The sequence below is a fragment of the Accipiter gentilis genome, chromosome 24 (assembly GCF_929443795.1).
Source record: "Accipiter gentilis chromosome 24, bAccGen1.1, whole genome shotgun sequence".
Taxonomy (NCBI): Eukaryota; Metazoa; Chordata; class Aves; order Accipitriformes; family Accipitridae; genus Astur; species Astur gentilis.
Genome location: NC_064903.1, coordinates 16,059,083 through 16,074,935, shown reverse-complemented (window position 1 = coordinate 16,074,935; position 15,853 = coordinate 16,059,083). Strand labels below are relative to the sequence as shown.

Below are 15,853 nucleotides of genomic sequence, written 5' to 3'. Positions count from 1 at the left end.
AGCGGGGCTGGGTGTAACTCGGCTCTCCCGCCCAGCTCAACCCGGGGACGCCGAAGACTCGAGAGCGAAGGCCGCAGCGCCACGAACCCACGCTACCGCGCGTCCGTGCGGACGGGAGACCCACGCACCCTTCCAAATCCCGCCTCGGACGCACACGTGGCGCTGCGCGAAACGCCGGGGCCGCCTTACGCGGGTGCTTCACGGCAGGGACGGCCAACGGGGAGGCGCCAGAGCAACACCCGGCCTGCCCTAAACCCGCACCCCGGACCCCCGCCAACGCGGAGCGGCGCCGGGCGGCAGCGGGGTGCGGGACGCTTGGCGGGGCAGGTGTGGCGCGCGGCGGGGCGGGGCAGGGGCGGCGGAGCCAATGAACGCCGGGGCGGTGGCGGGCGCGGAGCAAGTTTGCCGGCGGATGGGGTGGGGGGTCGGAGAACCAATCAGCTCGCGGGGCCGGCTGGGTGGGGGCCAATGGGAGCGCGGGGTGGGCGGGGCGGGGCGGTGCGCGCGGAGCCGGTCCCGGCGCTCCGGGAGCGCCGCGCGAGGCGCGGGGCCGAGCTCCGCTCCGCTGCGCAGCAGCAGCAGCAGCAGCAGCAGCAGCGCGGTCCCGGTCCGGTCCGGTCCCGGTTCGCGGCGGGGATGTCTGCCGGCGGGGCGTAGAGGAGCGCTCCGGTGCCCCGGGAGGATGTCGGGGAGCGGCGGAACGTTGTTGCTGCTGCTGCTGGCCGCGTTGCTCGGTGCTCCGGGAACCGCGCAGCCGGCGGGAGAAGCCGCCTGCCGCCCGGTCCGCGCCGCTTTCCAGGTGCTGCAGCCCGGAGCCAAGTGGGTGCCCGAGAGCCCCGTGCCAGGTGAGAGCGCCCGGCCCCGTGGCGTCCGGCCTGCCCCCCCCCCCCCCCCCCCTTCCCCGGGGCTCGCCGGTGGCCGCTCGGGTACGGGGGAAGCGGCTGCTGCGCCCCAAGAGGGGGGCAAGGGGTGTGTGTGTGTGGACGGGACACGGAGGGTGGTTGTGCGGCTGCGGGACGCTGCGGGGCCGGGTGCGGGCAGCCCGCCCTCCCGCCGCCGGCGGGGAGCTGCTCTTCCCGGGGTGCGAGGCTGCCGGTGCTCGGTGACGGTGACCGCCGGGCTCGGCGCTTCGGATGCGGCGGGTGTGCCCCGCTGCATCCAACCGGGCTAAAACGGAGCCTGCCGCTACGTCCCTGGAATGGAAATCTGGATGAGCGGGTCTTTTATTGCTCTCCTTTTCTTTTTCTTTTTTTTTTTTTTTTTGGGAGGGGGTGTCTTTTACCTCGAGGTGGCTCATCCGCAAACTTCTGCTGTCGGGCAGAGCGGGTGGGCTGCCGGCAGAACCGGCCATCCAGCACGAACGAACACCACCGAACCAGCACCCCTCTTGGGTGGGAGGGAGTTTTCTCGTGTCCGGCGTGGGGTGCCGGGGAGCATCCGTGCCCACGAGCGGAGGCACCACGCGCCCGCCGTGTCCCTGCGGGTCCTGGGTCGGCCGGAGCTGTTTTCCTCCCCACACCGCGTGCCAGGCAGCGAGCGGTGCGATGGGCAAAGCCGTCCTGGGAGGGTAAATCCCGTTCCGTAAAGAAAACCACTCTGAGAGCATCCAGACCCTCATCCCCAGCCTGAGCTAAAAGGGCTGCCCACAAGCTCCAGAAAATGGGGCTGGAAACGGGCAGCGCGGCGTTTTCCGAGCCGCGTGCGTGCGCGCCGTGCGGGGTGCGACGGCCCGGGCGGGAGACTGTTCCGGATCTGGGCGAGGTGTTCCTCTGCTGTGGAATTAGCATTACAGGTGCCTGCCTGCGTGGTACCGCACCAAACCTCGCCACCTACGCCCTAGGAGGCTCCTTTCAGTATATCTGCCTCGTTCCTATTTTAAAATGTAAGTGAAATACTTGCATTCTCTGCCTTTTAAAGGCCCTTTTGCAGCTTTTTGGTAATTAGGGGGTGTCGGCTCCTCCAGGTGGGTGGCTGTGTGCTTGGAGTGTGTGTACACAGATGGATAGGTTTTGATAGCTGCGTTACAGCTGGAGAACTCGGGTGCTGTTGCGTTAGCTTGAATACGCAGCAGCGAACGCCTGCCCTGAAAAGCTTATGATCAAAGTATGAAAAGAAAGAGATAACAGGCAAACGTGCCAGGCAGGGGAGGTGCAATGAGATCATCGCCAAGTAGCTGCTTTTAATAATGATGTGTTGAGTTACATTTCTTGCATTCAGTGTTGCACAGGCCAGAAATACAAGAGTTGCTTCGGCAATGATCTGCTGCAGCGCAGGAGAGGAAGGGGAGAAGCAGGGTGCCTAGGGCTGGGACTGCAAGGTGTCGTGTCTGCTCATGCAAATCCCAAATCCTTTGGTCTGTAGGACTGTAGCCTGCCAACAGCTGTTAGACGTAGCAGGAGAGTTTAGATGTACACCTTGGTGAGAGAGTACCTCCCTTATCCCTTCCTATCCTTACAGCCCCTTCCCATGTAAATTTTGACTATTTTCTTAATGCTTCCTTCAGAGTAGCTGCAGGAGCAGCATCTCTTCTCTCTCCATCCCACAGGGCCTCGATCTCCTGGTCGGTACGGAGGTAGCGCTGGAAATACTTTGTGATGAAATGTTTGCATCGAGAGTCGCAGGGAGGGGAAAGAGCTGCTCTTATCGCCACTAGAATGACAAATTCTGTTGTCTGTAATCAAAGAAATGTCGTCTTCCCCTTCTTCTGTGAAAGTTGGTGCAATGTTTGCTTCGATCCCTAGGTAACTTTCTCGGAGTGCCTTTTTGCAGCGAGAGGTGCCGGAGAGGTGGGCAGCCGGGGTGCTCCCGGCGCGTCCCTGCGGGCTGTGCTGTGAGTGTTGAGGGGCTGCCGGGGCCTCCGTGCCACGGCGTGGTTGGTCCTTTCCCCAGAAACCGGTGGCATCCTCCATCCCAGCTGCAGGCCACGGTGTGATGGTGGCTGGGCTGTGATTGCAGCGGCTGCCTTTGCCCAGGCATCTTCCTTTCCCAGCAGGATTCGGGTTGCTCAGTTGTGCTCTTGCCCCCCCTGGGAGCCCCAGCTGCATCCCTGATAGTCAGGAGGAGTAAGGAGCCCTTTGCCTCTTCTGCAGAGCCTCTGGGTAGCTGGATCAATATCTCATAACAGGACTGGTGTTTCAAGTGAATGCTTCCAGCTTGTTATGATGATAAAGTTCCCACATATCAAATTGAAAGTGGATTTTACATTTGCCTAAGTACATAAACTTGATCATAATTAAGGCAATGACTGCTTGCTTATACCTTGGATCTGGCCCATCTTGCACGACTCTGTGTAGTAATTACACTTCAGAGCTCTCACTTCTCCTAGTAGCAGCTGCATAAATCTCTGTAATAGGGGAACATCACTCAAGGACTATTTTCCAGGCTTCTGTTTATTGCTTTTCTTCCTTTCATACATCTGTCAATTAAAAAAAGTTTTGGAGTTCTCAGCCACAAATCACCACTGAATCAATTCTGAGAACCTTTGTCTATAGATCATATCACCCTGGAGAAACCGATGGTTTAAACAACTTATTTAAAAAGTGTTTTTTTCTAACACAAACAGAAAACAATGACTTCTGTAAGCCACATTTTGCATTATGAGCAGTTGTGGCTGAAGGCATAAGCAGAGGAAATGCTGCCGAGTTGCAACACACGCGGGAGAAATGTCCCACGGCTCTGTTTTACTGGATCAGTGGCGCGTGGGCTGGGAGGACATCGCACAGCACTCCCCATAGAGGAGCCCAGCCACACCAGACTGATACTTTTAATTTTTTTTTTTTTTTTAAAAGGCAATTCTGATAGATGTGAGGGAAGCGTCGTGCTGTTTCATGAGTGGTATTAATGTTCTGGGAGTAATTCTAGCTGAAGGCGTGCATCAGGCAGCGAGCAGAAACTTGGTCTCCTCCAGTCCTGCAGCATCGGGACCAGGTTTTTGTAGCTCTGGAGCATGTTTTGGCAAGCTCGGAGGTGGGGAGCAGCACGACCTAACTACTGTCAGCTGTGGCTGACTGTTCGGAGAGGTGGGAGGATGTAATTCATGGCAACAGCTCGACTTGAGCGAGATGAGAGGCGCGAAGGCAGGGTGATGGGAGAGTGCTTTTCATAGGTTTTTCTGAAGTTGAGACTTAATGCGAGCTCGTGAGCCAGTCTGCGGTTCTGTGCTGGGGTAACTTCACGTTCATTAATAACTAAATTCTTTTTTCTTATGCTGCCTGTCTTGGTTTTCTTCTTCCTTTTGTCTTTTCCCTGCATAATTTCTCATCTATAAACAGTAACTTGAATTTCCATTTTTCCCGGTCTCTTTTTCCTCTCCTCTTTGCCATTTGGATTTCTTTGTGTTCGTGGTGACACTCCAGATAATTGGGCTGGTGCACGTGGGTAGAGGGGAAGGTGCGAGTTGTTGCCTTGCCAAGATAGGGAGAGGGGATGGATGTCTCTGTCCCTGGTCGCGTGGAAGCTGAGGAGTATTTTTCTTGGCAGAAATATCTGCTGTCAGGTCTGTTTTCCTCCTGCCATAGTGGAGTGCAGTTTCCAGCTTTTTGTTCATTCTCTTTGATGGCAGGAAATATGGATTCACCCTAAGAAAATTGAGGAGATTAATCTTTTGCTTTTGGAGTCGAGGTGTGAAGCTTTACAACTGAGTGGCTGAGCATGTCAAGCTTTCTTCTCTCTTTTTCTTTTCTTCTTTTTGGCAGCTGGTGTGTGCCAACGTGCAGTATAAAAACTGAAAAACCCAACTCTTCCCGCTGGACTTGATGCGCCTTTGCTCATCAGCTGGTTCCCTTTGTACTCCTGCTCTTTTATTCTGTTTTTCCTGAGTGGGACTAACGATACTCCTCCCTGTGCAGCCTTTCCGTTTAGCTGAGCATGGTGGTTTAAGATCTTAGTTTACTAGATAATTGAGTTTTCTGTTCTTAATTATTTCAGGCCTGCAAGTTGCTCTCTTGATAGTTAAGAGAGCAGGAGCAGAACCCGAAAACTTAGTAACCTCCCCAGGCAGTGGTTTTATAGTGAGATCATTAATTTTATTTTTTTTCCCAGGGGTTAATTTTAACAACATCCTGAAGAGCGTTCTTCCCAGTCTTTGGAATGGCTGTAGGGTGTGTGCGTGTGAGTGTAACAAACGTGTGTGGTGAGTGGGTGCCCACAAATTAACTCCATATTTTTGATGATGATGTTGTTGATACATTTGTTGGGAGGAAACTCTTACTCTGTAAAACCTCTCTATTTTCTCCATAACTACTTCTTTTAAAAGAAGATGCGGTGTTATAGAGCATTATATTTGTGTGGCAATCATCTGGCCAACATTGCAAGACTTGGGGAGGAATCCAGAGTCAGATGGCCTTGTGAAACACAAGATGAAATAGAAAATAAAGGATAATTAAGCAGTAATAAATATCCCATGTAGTACCTATACTGTTCCAAATTTAATCACCTATTGAACGAGGTTGGTTTATAATTTATATCTCTTTAATTAGGTTTTAAAAAGATCAGCACTTAACCTGAGCTCTAAACAGTTGCATTTCCTTCCCCCACCCCCCCAAATGCTGGGCATTAAAAGCCAGTGACAGATGCATGACCCCCTAGTCACATAATATAAAAGAAGGTTTTTAGTGAAAAAAAAAAAAAAAGAAGTATTGAAATAGCTGGGGAAAATCTACTGTATTTAAAGGTTGAATCACTGCTTTTATCTGTTTAAAGCATGATGTTGACTGCAAAACGATTAGAGAAAGAAAATTAACGCTAAGCGGCAGTTTTCTTACGGGCAGTATTAACAAATGGGTGAGCTAAGAGGGTGGGCTGAAGCCCTCTGACATTTCCAGACTGCAGAAGGCGACGGGTGCCGCTGCACGGATTAGCAGAGCCCTCCCGTCGCGTGGGGAGGAGGCTGCAGTAATGTAACATTAAGCAGGGACAGGTTCTTATTTTGGCAATGCCTGGGGTAAATTTGGGGGAATGTTAATCTGATTTAAGCTGCTGTTGGATCTGGGTGGGCAGGCTTGCGTGCCCCAGTGGAAAGCACGACTCGTCTGCCTGTATCTGATGACAGGGTTGGAGCTATCCTGGGGTGCTTAAAATCAAAATACAAACCTTTGGCCTCGTGAAGGAGTTCACAACTGCCTGCAGATGATCTCAAGGGTTTTTTTGACATTTAATCCACTGAAATTATTTTTACTTCTGCTGTACTAACTACCTATCTGCAGGAATAATTGTACATCAAAGTCAAATTTAGTGCTTTAAATTCACTGCTCCCCGGTCTTCAGTAAAAATTCCCTGTGTCAGAAGGAGGAAGAGGCAGCGTGCTGCTGAAATTACTGCAGCTGTAGAGATTAGTTCTGTCAGCTAGAAGTGTATGCAAAATTACTGGAGCATTTACACTGCTGTTCCCCAAGATGGCATAAATGGCACAGCACTCCGATGGTGCCTGGCATCCGTGTGCCTATGGAAGGGGCCGCATCCAGCTCCTTCTCACCCACGGGAGTTGGGTGTCGGAGGGTCAGGCTCCCATGCTTAGCATCGCGTCAGTGTCACTAATCTTGCAAAGATTGGTGTGTGAGCAACCAAGTGCCATTTCATAAAACCGTTGGAGTAATTCGTGGGACACTTTCTTTCCAAAAATGAATTTGTAATGATTTATAGCGAAAGGAGGAGGTTGTTTGCAAGGGCCGAGACTGGCATTACGAGGTGTAATGGTGTGAAACCTGAAGAAAAAGGGGGGTGGGTGGGTTGGGAGATAAAAACAGCCTTAACAGTAAGGGCCATTAGGCAGCGGAATGGGCTTTGCGAGTTGGAGCTATCACTGGAGGTGTTTGTGTTAGATAAAAAGCTTAGAGGGGGTGGATGGGGAGGCAGGGGGTAGGATTTGATGACTCACAGGACCTTTTCCATTGCATTTACGGAGCCAGAAACATGTGCAAGTTTAATTCGTGCTAGTGCCTGGTCCGTGGGCTTGCGGTGTGTTTCTGGGCATTCGTGTCTCTGCGTCCACCGCGCTTCTGGAGCGTGCATGGTTTGCACAGCTCCGAGCACTTGGGGTGCAGGATCTGGGTCTCTCGGGCGGTGCTGCAGCACGAGCGCGGAAGAGGGTCCGCCGAGCAACGGCGTGAATAAACCCCAAACATATTGGCAGGTCAAAAAGCGCTATCCCTGTTTTATTGGTGTCTGCTGGGGCGGGGGTCAGCGGGGTGCGTTAGTGGCTCCTGGGGGACGGGGGTCCTGGGCATCAAAACCTCCTTTCCTTACTGTTGGGACTTACAGATGGGACTGTTTGGGTCTGCTCGCCATCTGGGAAAGCCATGTACGGAAAATAGCTGGCAGATGGGAGTCAGGCCCCCGTTCCCTGGCTCTCTGTAGCAACGCTCTGCGCCAGGAGGGACCTTGTCCCTGGTAGCTGATAAGAGCCTGTCCTGCCTGTATTGACCTGTTGCATTTACCGTGATGTTTCTGGTCACCGGTGTTAGTTGAAAACGTTTTAAGCCATCAGAGTTAATTCCCAGGCTTTTTCCTCCTCCTCCATGATTGCTCTGCTATAGCAATCTGTCTCTACTTCACAAAAATAAAAATCCATTGAAGGGGAGAAATTGGCTTAATTGCTAAAAAGAAGGATGGGATGTGAGTAGATGACCTTGCTGCTCCCTATCCCTGGCTTTAACTTGCACAGATCTCTTAATTGCCAACTCTCAGATTTTCTATATTGGTATTTCCATTAATCATGGAAGGCTTTTTTTTTTTTTTTTTAATTTGAAATCTGTCCTAATATAATAAATGTAGGAGGAAATACGCTTTGTATTAACAAGAAATTTATGGCTGTATTGTAGTGTTAAAGAGACCATGCAAAGCCTTTTTGCGGTGTAAATTGACTTGGATTTGACTTTAAAAAACCTCTTTAACTTGCTGTTACATAACCGCTTCTCTCATTAACACAGTGTCTTGCTGTTACGTGGTTTTATGGTCCCTGTTATTTTTTGGATGTGTGAAATACCTGTCGCAGTGCTCCAGTGGAGTGGGTTAGTTCATGAACTGCTGAGTCTCCATCTTTAGATGTCAGTGGTGCTGGCTTTTTGTCGGAGGGCTTGATGAAGGAATTGGTGCTGCGCATCCTGCTTTGCAGAAGGGGAAACTGAGGCAGGGAGTAGAGATGGAGTCGGGATGGTGGTGTGGGTCCAGCCTTGGGCTGGACCTCTTTCTCCACCTTTTCCATGCATTGTTTTGCAGCGACGGCAGGACTTGCATCGATGAAAGCTCCTTTCCGCATGCGAAAGGCACGTTGCAGGTGAAGCGTTTCATGTTGTTTTTCCCAGGCTGTGCCAGGGGAAGGGATGGGGCTGGAGGGAGGAAGGTTTCTGCTGTCGCTGCTCCCGAGCCCTGACAGCTGGTTTTCCCTTGGCGGTGTGCATGACTCTTCTTCAGGAGGTACATGATTGAAATGACATTAATATTAATCCTGTTCTTCTAGAGTACACTTACAGAAGTGACTTTTGACACTTTCTAGTAATTGGGGAGAGAGTGGATGAAGTAAAAGACTCTTAAGGAGAGGAGAGGGGATCCTGGAAGGATGCGTAATGCTTTCAGAGCGAAGATGTAAATTACCAAAATTGCTTTTAATGAGGAAAAAGACCTCTACAGCAAACGGGAAGGCAGAGCAAGGGCTGAGGGGTATGTGGAGCCTTCACCTTGTCTGGGCTGTTGGTCGCTGGCTTGGGAACTGCTTCCTAATCCTGGTTCTGGGCAGCGCTGAGCCTGACAGGGAGCTGCTCCTGCTCTGGGCGTGATGCAGTTTGGGTGGCAGAGACTGAAATGAAAGGTTCTCGCTGCTGTCTGGCCCTGGATAGCTGTTTTTAATGGAGTTGTTGCTTACTGTTTGAGTTTCTAACAACAGTGTCAGATGAGATGTGTTTTCCATGATGAGGGCTATTTGCTTTGATACGAGCATGTTGCTCTGCTTGTGTTTGTGGGGCCACAGTTTGCTATTAAAAGTTGATCAAGAATGCGACTTTTTGTTGCTGCTACTTCCAGCTCTTCTGTTTCGTCTTCTCCAGTTATCTAAACCCAAAAGATGATTTTTTTTTTTTTCCCCTGGATTTTATTTATCACTTTTTAGCTAACAACACTTTTCCTTAAATTTTCTACTCCTCCAGGAGTAAGAGGTTTGAGAGCATCAAAACCCAAAGTTTAGCATCACTGACCAGTGCTTTGAGTTACAGCTCGAGACGCCAGAGCAAGCGATGTTCCTCTTGCGTTTGTCCCATGGCTTTTGTACCATTCTGGTGAATGGTGGAGGTGCTGCCCACGCAGTGGCACGTCTGCTGCTGAAAAGGCACTTGCCTTTTGCGGTGCTCAGTGCCTCAGGACCTGTCCCTCTGCAGTGGGACCTGCACAAGTGAAGCAATAGACCTTGGGCTTTGCCTGTTGCAATGGAGGAAGGATGGGATGGTGAAAGTGGTGGGAAGACTCAGGAGATAGGTACAGTTTAGAAGTCTGCACTAAAAAAAAAAATATAAAAAAGTAAATCATTGTTGTGCTCTCCTGTTGTTACTGTTATAGCTGTAGATGCAAAAGGATGGAGATCGCAGGCAAATAACACAGTTGTTATTTGTTTTAAGCTAGTTTTAAGTCTTTATGCAAATTACAAGCATAACCTGCGTGCTGAACTATGTGCATTGCTCTATTCGTTGCAAATCCACAGCTTCAAATCCTGGCTCCTCTTTCCGCCTCCCACTCCACCTCTTCTGCTGCCTGCAGCTCCTTACCAACGTGCTGGTAGGCATGCAGGAGGCAGCAGGGCGATGGGCTGTATCGCTCTGCTCGGCACCAGCACATCAGTGGATGGAGTGTGTGGGAGCTAAAGCAAGCGGCGTGCTGGCAGGCGTGCATAGCAAGCTCCCGGGGGCTATTGCTCAGCAATCCTGGCTCTGCCTTATCAGTCTTCTCCTCCGGCCAAGCTGCTTCCTCAGGACAAATTCCAGAAACGTCATCAATTTGCCCAAATGGTAATTGCAGCAATACCAACGTATGGAGTTGGTTTCCTCTCCGCTCCCAGCAATTCCACGTCCTAATGCAAATTTTCTGCCCTCCTTGTGTCTCTCTCCAGGGTCCGATCTGCAAGTATGTGTCCCGAAGGGCTCCACGTGCTGCTCGAGGAAGATGGAGGAGAAGTACCAGGCAACAGCCCGCCTGAACATGGAGCAGGTCCTGCAGTCTGCCAGCATGGAGCTGAAGTTCCTCGTCATCCAGAACGCCGCCGTCTTCCAAGGTGAGTGCTGGGGGTGGTCCAGGCACACGGCAGGAGGACGTGCTTCTGCTCCTCTTCCTCAGCACCTGGCAATCAGAAGTGCAGGTGGTTGGAAGCTTTCTGTTCATTTGTTTTCATATGTTTGTGTATATTGTATATGCTTATTTATGATAAATAACACACCTGGTTTGGTATGTGGCTTCTCTGCAGGGCTTGTCCTAAATATTCCTATAGCTGAAACAGCAAACGTAAATTTAAAGACTAAACCTCTTCAAGCGCAAATTTAAAAATAAATGAAAAACCCACTTCTCCAAGAATTAAAGTATCTGCGCAAGTATCAGTGTCTTGTCTGATTCTGCCGGTCCCCAAAACCAGGTTGCAGCAACACGATCTGGTTGTCATCGCAGTGTAATGCTAGGTAAGCATCTGACTAAAACGTTTGTATTGATTATGGTTATCCACCGCAAAACAAAGTTGGTTATTCCACGTGAAAGTGGGTAGAGGCTGCCTTGTTCACAAGTGTGGTCCCTGGTGCTCGCCGTGGGATATTTGAGTGCTTGGGTAACCTGATGCCCCACTATACGGTGGCAGCTCTCTTCTTTTTCTGATGATAATGTGCTATATTGTCTTTTTAGCAAAACTGGTCTTTGACAAATATTTTCTACTGTGGATACACACTTGTTTGTGTCACTTAAATCTGCAATCTTTTTTTTTTAGGGCCTTTACACAAGCAAAACTTTCTCCATCCATGGTTACTGTGTGGTGAAATGATTGCTTGTCTGTTGAATGCTCTCCTGTTGAGGTTCCATCACTCTGTATTAATGGCATTTTTGCCTATATTTAAAAAAGAAGGCCTGAGCAATCAAGCGTTTTTTCCTTCATGCTGATATTTTTGCAGAATAATTGATTTACTTTTGTTCATGCCTCACTAACAGCAAGACCTAAAGCCTGCTGAAGCCTGTGAGATCACGGCAAAGCTCTGTTCTGGTCCACAACTGACTGATGAAGTCTAAAGTGTTGTTTTTCTCAATGTGAGATCAAATAAATTGCTGAGGAGGTAACAGCGTATTTTGTTCCCCAATACTTCTTAATGCAGTGACCATTAAGTTCCAATTCTGCTAAACTGAATGGAGTAAAACTAATGAGAGATTGGTTTCCTAGGCATTGGAAACGTGGACTAGCTTCAGAAATAGGGAATAACCTGGCTGGAATACAAAGTGTCTGCCTCCTCCCTCACCATTTGACAAAAACATTGCAACATCAGAGTTTTTGTGTGTAGGAATGATGCTCTATGTTACTACAGGTTGTGCATAGCATAGCAGAGTCAGGTGCTCTCGCTCTGAATTTTCTGCCTCTTCTGGAGAGAGTTGAATCCCTTGCTCTGTTGTTTTTTTTTTTTTTTTTTTTTTCCCTTTTTTTTTAATCATGATTTCCATGCTGGCCATGAGAGCGCCCTTTCCCTGTGCCAGGGTTTTGGAGCGGATATTACTCTGAAAAGCCTTGGTATGCAGAATGCCATTCTTGGTGGTGGGGAAGAAAAGCATTGAAATGAAGAATTCCTTACTGCTTCTGCTTATAAAAAAGCTCATGACTAATTTTAAAGATCTGTTGCAATCCCATTGTAGAGGAGGAATTCCTAGCTGGAACCATTGAGGAGCTCACTTTAATTACCTCGTATAAAGTGTTTTGGACTTGGAAGAGCATTTTATTAGACTTCGAAAATAGTCTACTTCTGTTATCTTTAAATTTAGTCTCAAAGTCTGTAGAAGAACGCTTTTTTTAATAGGTGGATCTTTTGATTGCTGCTTGTTTAAGAGTATTTTAATGGCTGCAGTGCCAGAGGCTGTTCCAGCTATAGAAATTGTGCTTGGGTCCAACATATGGCAGTCTGATTTCTTGTTTCGTGGCACTGCTCGTGGTAGGGGACAGACGTCTGTCTCGGGACATCACTAAGGGAGCTGGCTCTGGGGTGTAGCATCTCAAATCGAACCCGACCAGCGTGCCGTTTGCCCTCTCCCACGCTGCCGAGGTACGTGCTACGACGGCTGGCTGCAGGTCAGAAAACTCGCTGCTGCCCCGGCACAGCTGGAGGGTGCAGGATGCCCATCGCCGGCGTGTGCCCGGCGCTGTGCAGGCTGCCTTCAGCTATAGGGGGGTGGTGGGGTGGTCAGGCATTCGCGACCGCTGTTGGAGCCCCGGTGGTCCCTGGGCATGTCCTGCAGGTCCTGCTCCCGCGTGCTGTCTCTGCTCGAAGCCGGGGACGAGTGTCCTGTGGCTTTGGGAATTGGGACCTCAGGAGCGGGATGGCTCAAAGCAGCGCCGGCTCTCCCAGGCGTGCTCTGGCAGGGGAGAAAGCTCTCCGCGAGGGTCTTGCATTGGGCCGGACCCCAGCATCTGCTGGCGATCCTGCGCGGAGGATGGGTAGGTAATTGCACTGCTCTCTAAAGCAAAGTAATATGTTGGTATGGAAACACATCCTCACCACTCATATTAAAAACACAAACGTCAAATCCTTCAGAGTTAATTTTAATATTTTTAGCCTGGCATCTAAAGGGATTGCTAGTCTGACAAACAAAATCTCACCCAGATGTTATTATTTTGCACCAAATTTAATTTCTTCCTGCTGAAGCTAGAGCAGCATCTCTGCTGATAAAGATCAAGGGAAATTGTTTGGCATTTACAGAAAATCTCATCCAGGCCTATCTGTTACAATGTTCACTTAGCAAAGTTTATTAGATTATTAGTTTTAGACCCTTGGGCTTTTTCGTTAAGAAGGAAAAATCCCAACCAAAAAAATCCTCCCTTCACTAGATTTAAATGGTACAATTAGCTCCTGGTCTTATCTTACAGGCATTTTTTAAAATTATGAAGATGATTTAAGTAGTGATTTAATCCTTTGGAAACTTGCCGCATTTGACAATGTTAAAATGGATTGTAGCTGCCTTGACTGCAGTTAAATCCTACTCTAGGATTTCTTTGAGGGCAGGTTTTTTTGCTTTCATGCGGTGCACCCGTGCTGGTATCTCCCCATGTGTGCACCTCCAGGTTCAGGTTTTCAGCTGACGGCAGCTCCGTTGTGAGCCATGCAGCTAGGCTGAACCACATCACTTCAGAACTTGCTCGTCTGTCTTTTGACAAGTGACATTTAGTGTTGCTCTGGGGTTCTCATCCAAACTAACCAGTCAGTTAGTGCAACTAACCCGCTGTGGCAAACGGCGAGAGCCCTGCCTATAGTTTGCTTTCTCCCTCTCTTTCTCCTGACCTTAGATGTTGTTTTTTTGGTGAGGGGTTTCTGGCCCTGCCATCACCTAATCTTTTTCTGTTAAAACAACCAAAAAAAGCCCTCAACAAATCCTACTGATTTCCTGAATATTAAATCTGAATATGAATAGCTCAGCTTTGTGAAAGGTAAACTTGAACAGAAAAATACCAGGGTTTTTCTTGGTTATTTTTTCCTCCGTCCTCCCACTAAAGAACTCTGTTCCCTGGGGTTGGGTTGTGTGCATGTTCATCAGTCTGATGCCTCCTGCTTCCTAAGTTTGGGAATTTGCTTTTGAGTGATCACTTAGTTTCTTGTCCTGCATATTGACGGTGTTGCACTGCGGATAACAGCAAACTAAAGCTTTAGCAGCTGCTCAGATGCGGCTTTCATGGTAACGCTCCTCCTAGTTCTTTTTCCAAGGAAAAAGGTACTTTTTAAAAAGTAGAAAGACTGCAACACAATTAAGCACAGAAGGACCTTCCAAGGGAAGAGGAGCATCTGCACCCATGCTTTGTGTAGGACTTGCCGGTAAGCTTCCCCCTCCGGCAAGTGTGAAGCACAGGAATAGAAGAGCTGACTATTAGGGTCTGCTTCTGCAGGAGAAAGTTGCTTTCATTATTTTAAGTGATTGCTCGAATAAGCTATCAGCAGGATCTCACATCGCCCTTCTGCAGCCTCTTCTGTTGATGCTGGTCAAATCGTGGGGTGGCCTCTCTCGGCGCGGTGCAAGCGCCGGGCTGCCGGAGCGTGTCGGTGGCTGCTCTGTGATCTCCTGGCGGTGATGGTGAGGTCGCTGGAGCCAGCAGGGTAGCAGTGGTGTAAATCTTGAGATACACCGTATGCCTGTTTCTGACCCCGAGTCTAGCCGCCCTGCCACTTGCGCGGGCGCAGGGCTTGCTTCCACCCGCTTCCCAGATAGCTCCCATGGGGCTGCTGGGACTTGGTTGGGAATGTGGGGACGGTGGGAAGGCAAGAGTGCAATTACCCGAACTGGAAAATTGGCTGGGATGCTGCAGTTGAGTCCCCCTTGGTGAAAGCCTGTAGGCTTAAATTAAGACCCGATCTGTTCCCTCTCAAAGGCAATGGTATTTAACCTTCTGCAAATGGCAGCTGGAAGACAAAAAGAGCTCTGTTGGGTGCCTAAGGGGAGTTTGCAGGGGCTATGGAGATGTGAGGGGCTTTTGGGATGTTTCACGGTAGTTTCTGGGAAGCCTGTGATAAATTGATGCAGATAAACCTGTCTGTACGTGTACGTATTCTCTTATTTGTGGGAGAATCCTGTTTCTTCTCTCCGGAGCTGAGCCCTCGGTGGTTCTGGCAGAGCAGGCGGTTTGGGGAGGACGTCGATTCATCTCCCCTTGCGTGCTGCAGTAGGATAAAGGCAGAGCTGTAACTCTTAGTCCTACCAGGCGGCTCTGAAGGCTGTAAATCCTCCATTAGGCATAAATGCAGCCATTTTGGTTATTTATAGTTATTTACACTATCCATTCATATCTGTCAGGAGTGAAGGCGGTTTTGACATTGCAAGCTTCTATCATGTTATCTTTAATCCGTTTAGAGGCACCTAAGCCACAAATATATCAAATAGCCAATCCTAATGTTGGAGTCCTCTAAAGTATGACTGAATTATTTATTTTGTTATGATGAAAATGTCTGGGCTTTATTGGGTTTTCTTTGAAGAACTTGATTCTGCTTGAAGTCTGGAAGATAAAAGATCAGCGATTGTCTCTCCAAGTTTCTTATTCCGAATCCTTCAAGGCTTTTCATTTTTCACGAGCTGCTGTTACTACTTTAGAGTCAAGGTGAGGGAGTTAAGATTTCTTTTATTCTATTAAAGAGGTTTAAGTATATAAAAACTTTTATTTTTACTAATTATGCCTTGCACGGGTAAATCCAAGATGCATGCAGCATCAATTAGGTGAGAAGAAATGGGCTGGATGGTGGGAGCTATTGCATGTTAATTGCCGAGAAGGGTCCACTGATACCAGCACTGCCCAGCAGAGCTCCTGTCTTACCGTTTGGAATAGTTTAATACTCCAGCGTCTTTAAGCCAATTAAGTCTGACAGTGCGGGAGTGTTGTGGTTTAACCCCAGTGTCTTTCAGGTGTTGGCAGTAGGAGGATCCTTGGGTGGGCTTTAGCACCGCACCGTTCTGCAGACCGCTGTCACTTAGTGTGGGGAGGAAGGTAGGAGGCAATATGGGACATGTGGGAGAAGTTTCTGCTTGAAAAGTTGGTAACTGTTTCTGAATGTGTAAAGCAGCGGAGGTGAGAGGTGCTGAGAGTCGGGAGGTCTTGGAGTTGAACCAGCCCTGAGGACCAGCGGGCCACGGTTGTGGTGTGTGCGTGGGTTCGGGTCTC

At 49.3% G+C, this 15,853-nt stretch overlaps 1 protein-coding gene across 1 annotated transcript in view; it reads left to right on the top strand.

Moving 5' to 3' along the window:
• The first annotated feature begins 604 nt into the window (after nt 1-604).
• The window catches only part of GPC3 (glypican 3), a 153,685-nt gene continuing 138,436 nt past the window's right edge, over nt 605-15,853 (top strand). The window contains exons 1-2 of the mRNA XM_049828051.1: nt 605-845; nt 10,091-10,252. Coding sequence (XP_049684008.1) covers nt 683-845; nt 10,091-10,252 — 325 coding nt within the window. The 5' untranslated portion in view covers nt 605-682. The remainder of the gene's footprint in view (nt 846-10,090; nt 10,253-15,853) is intronic.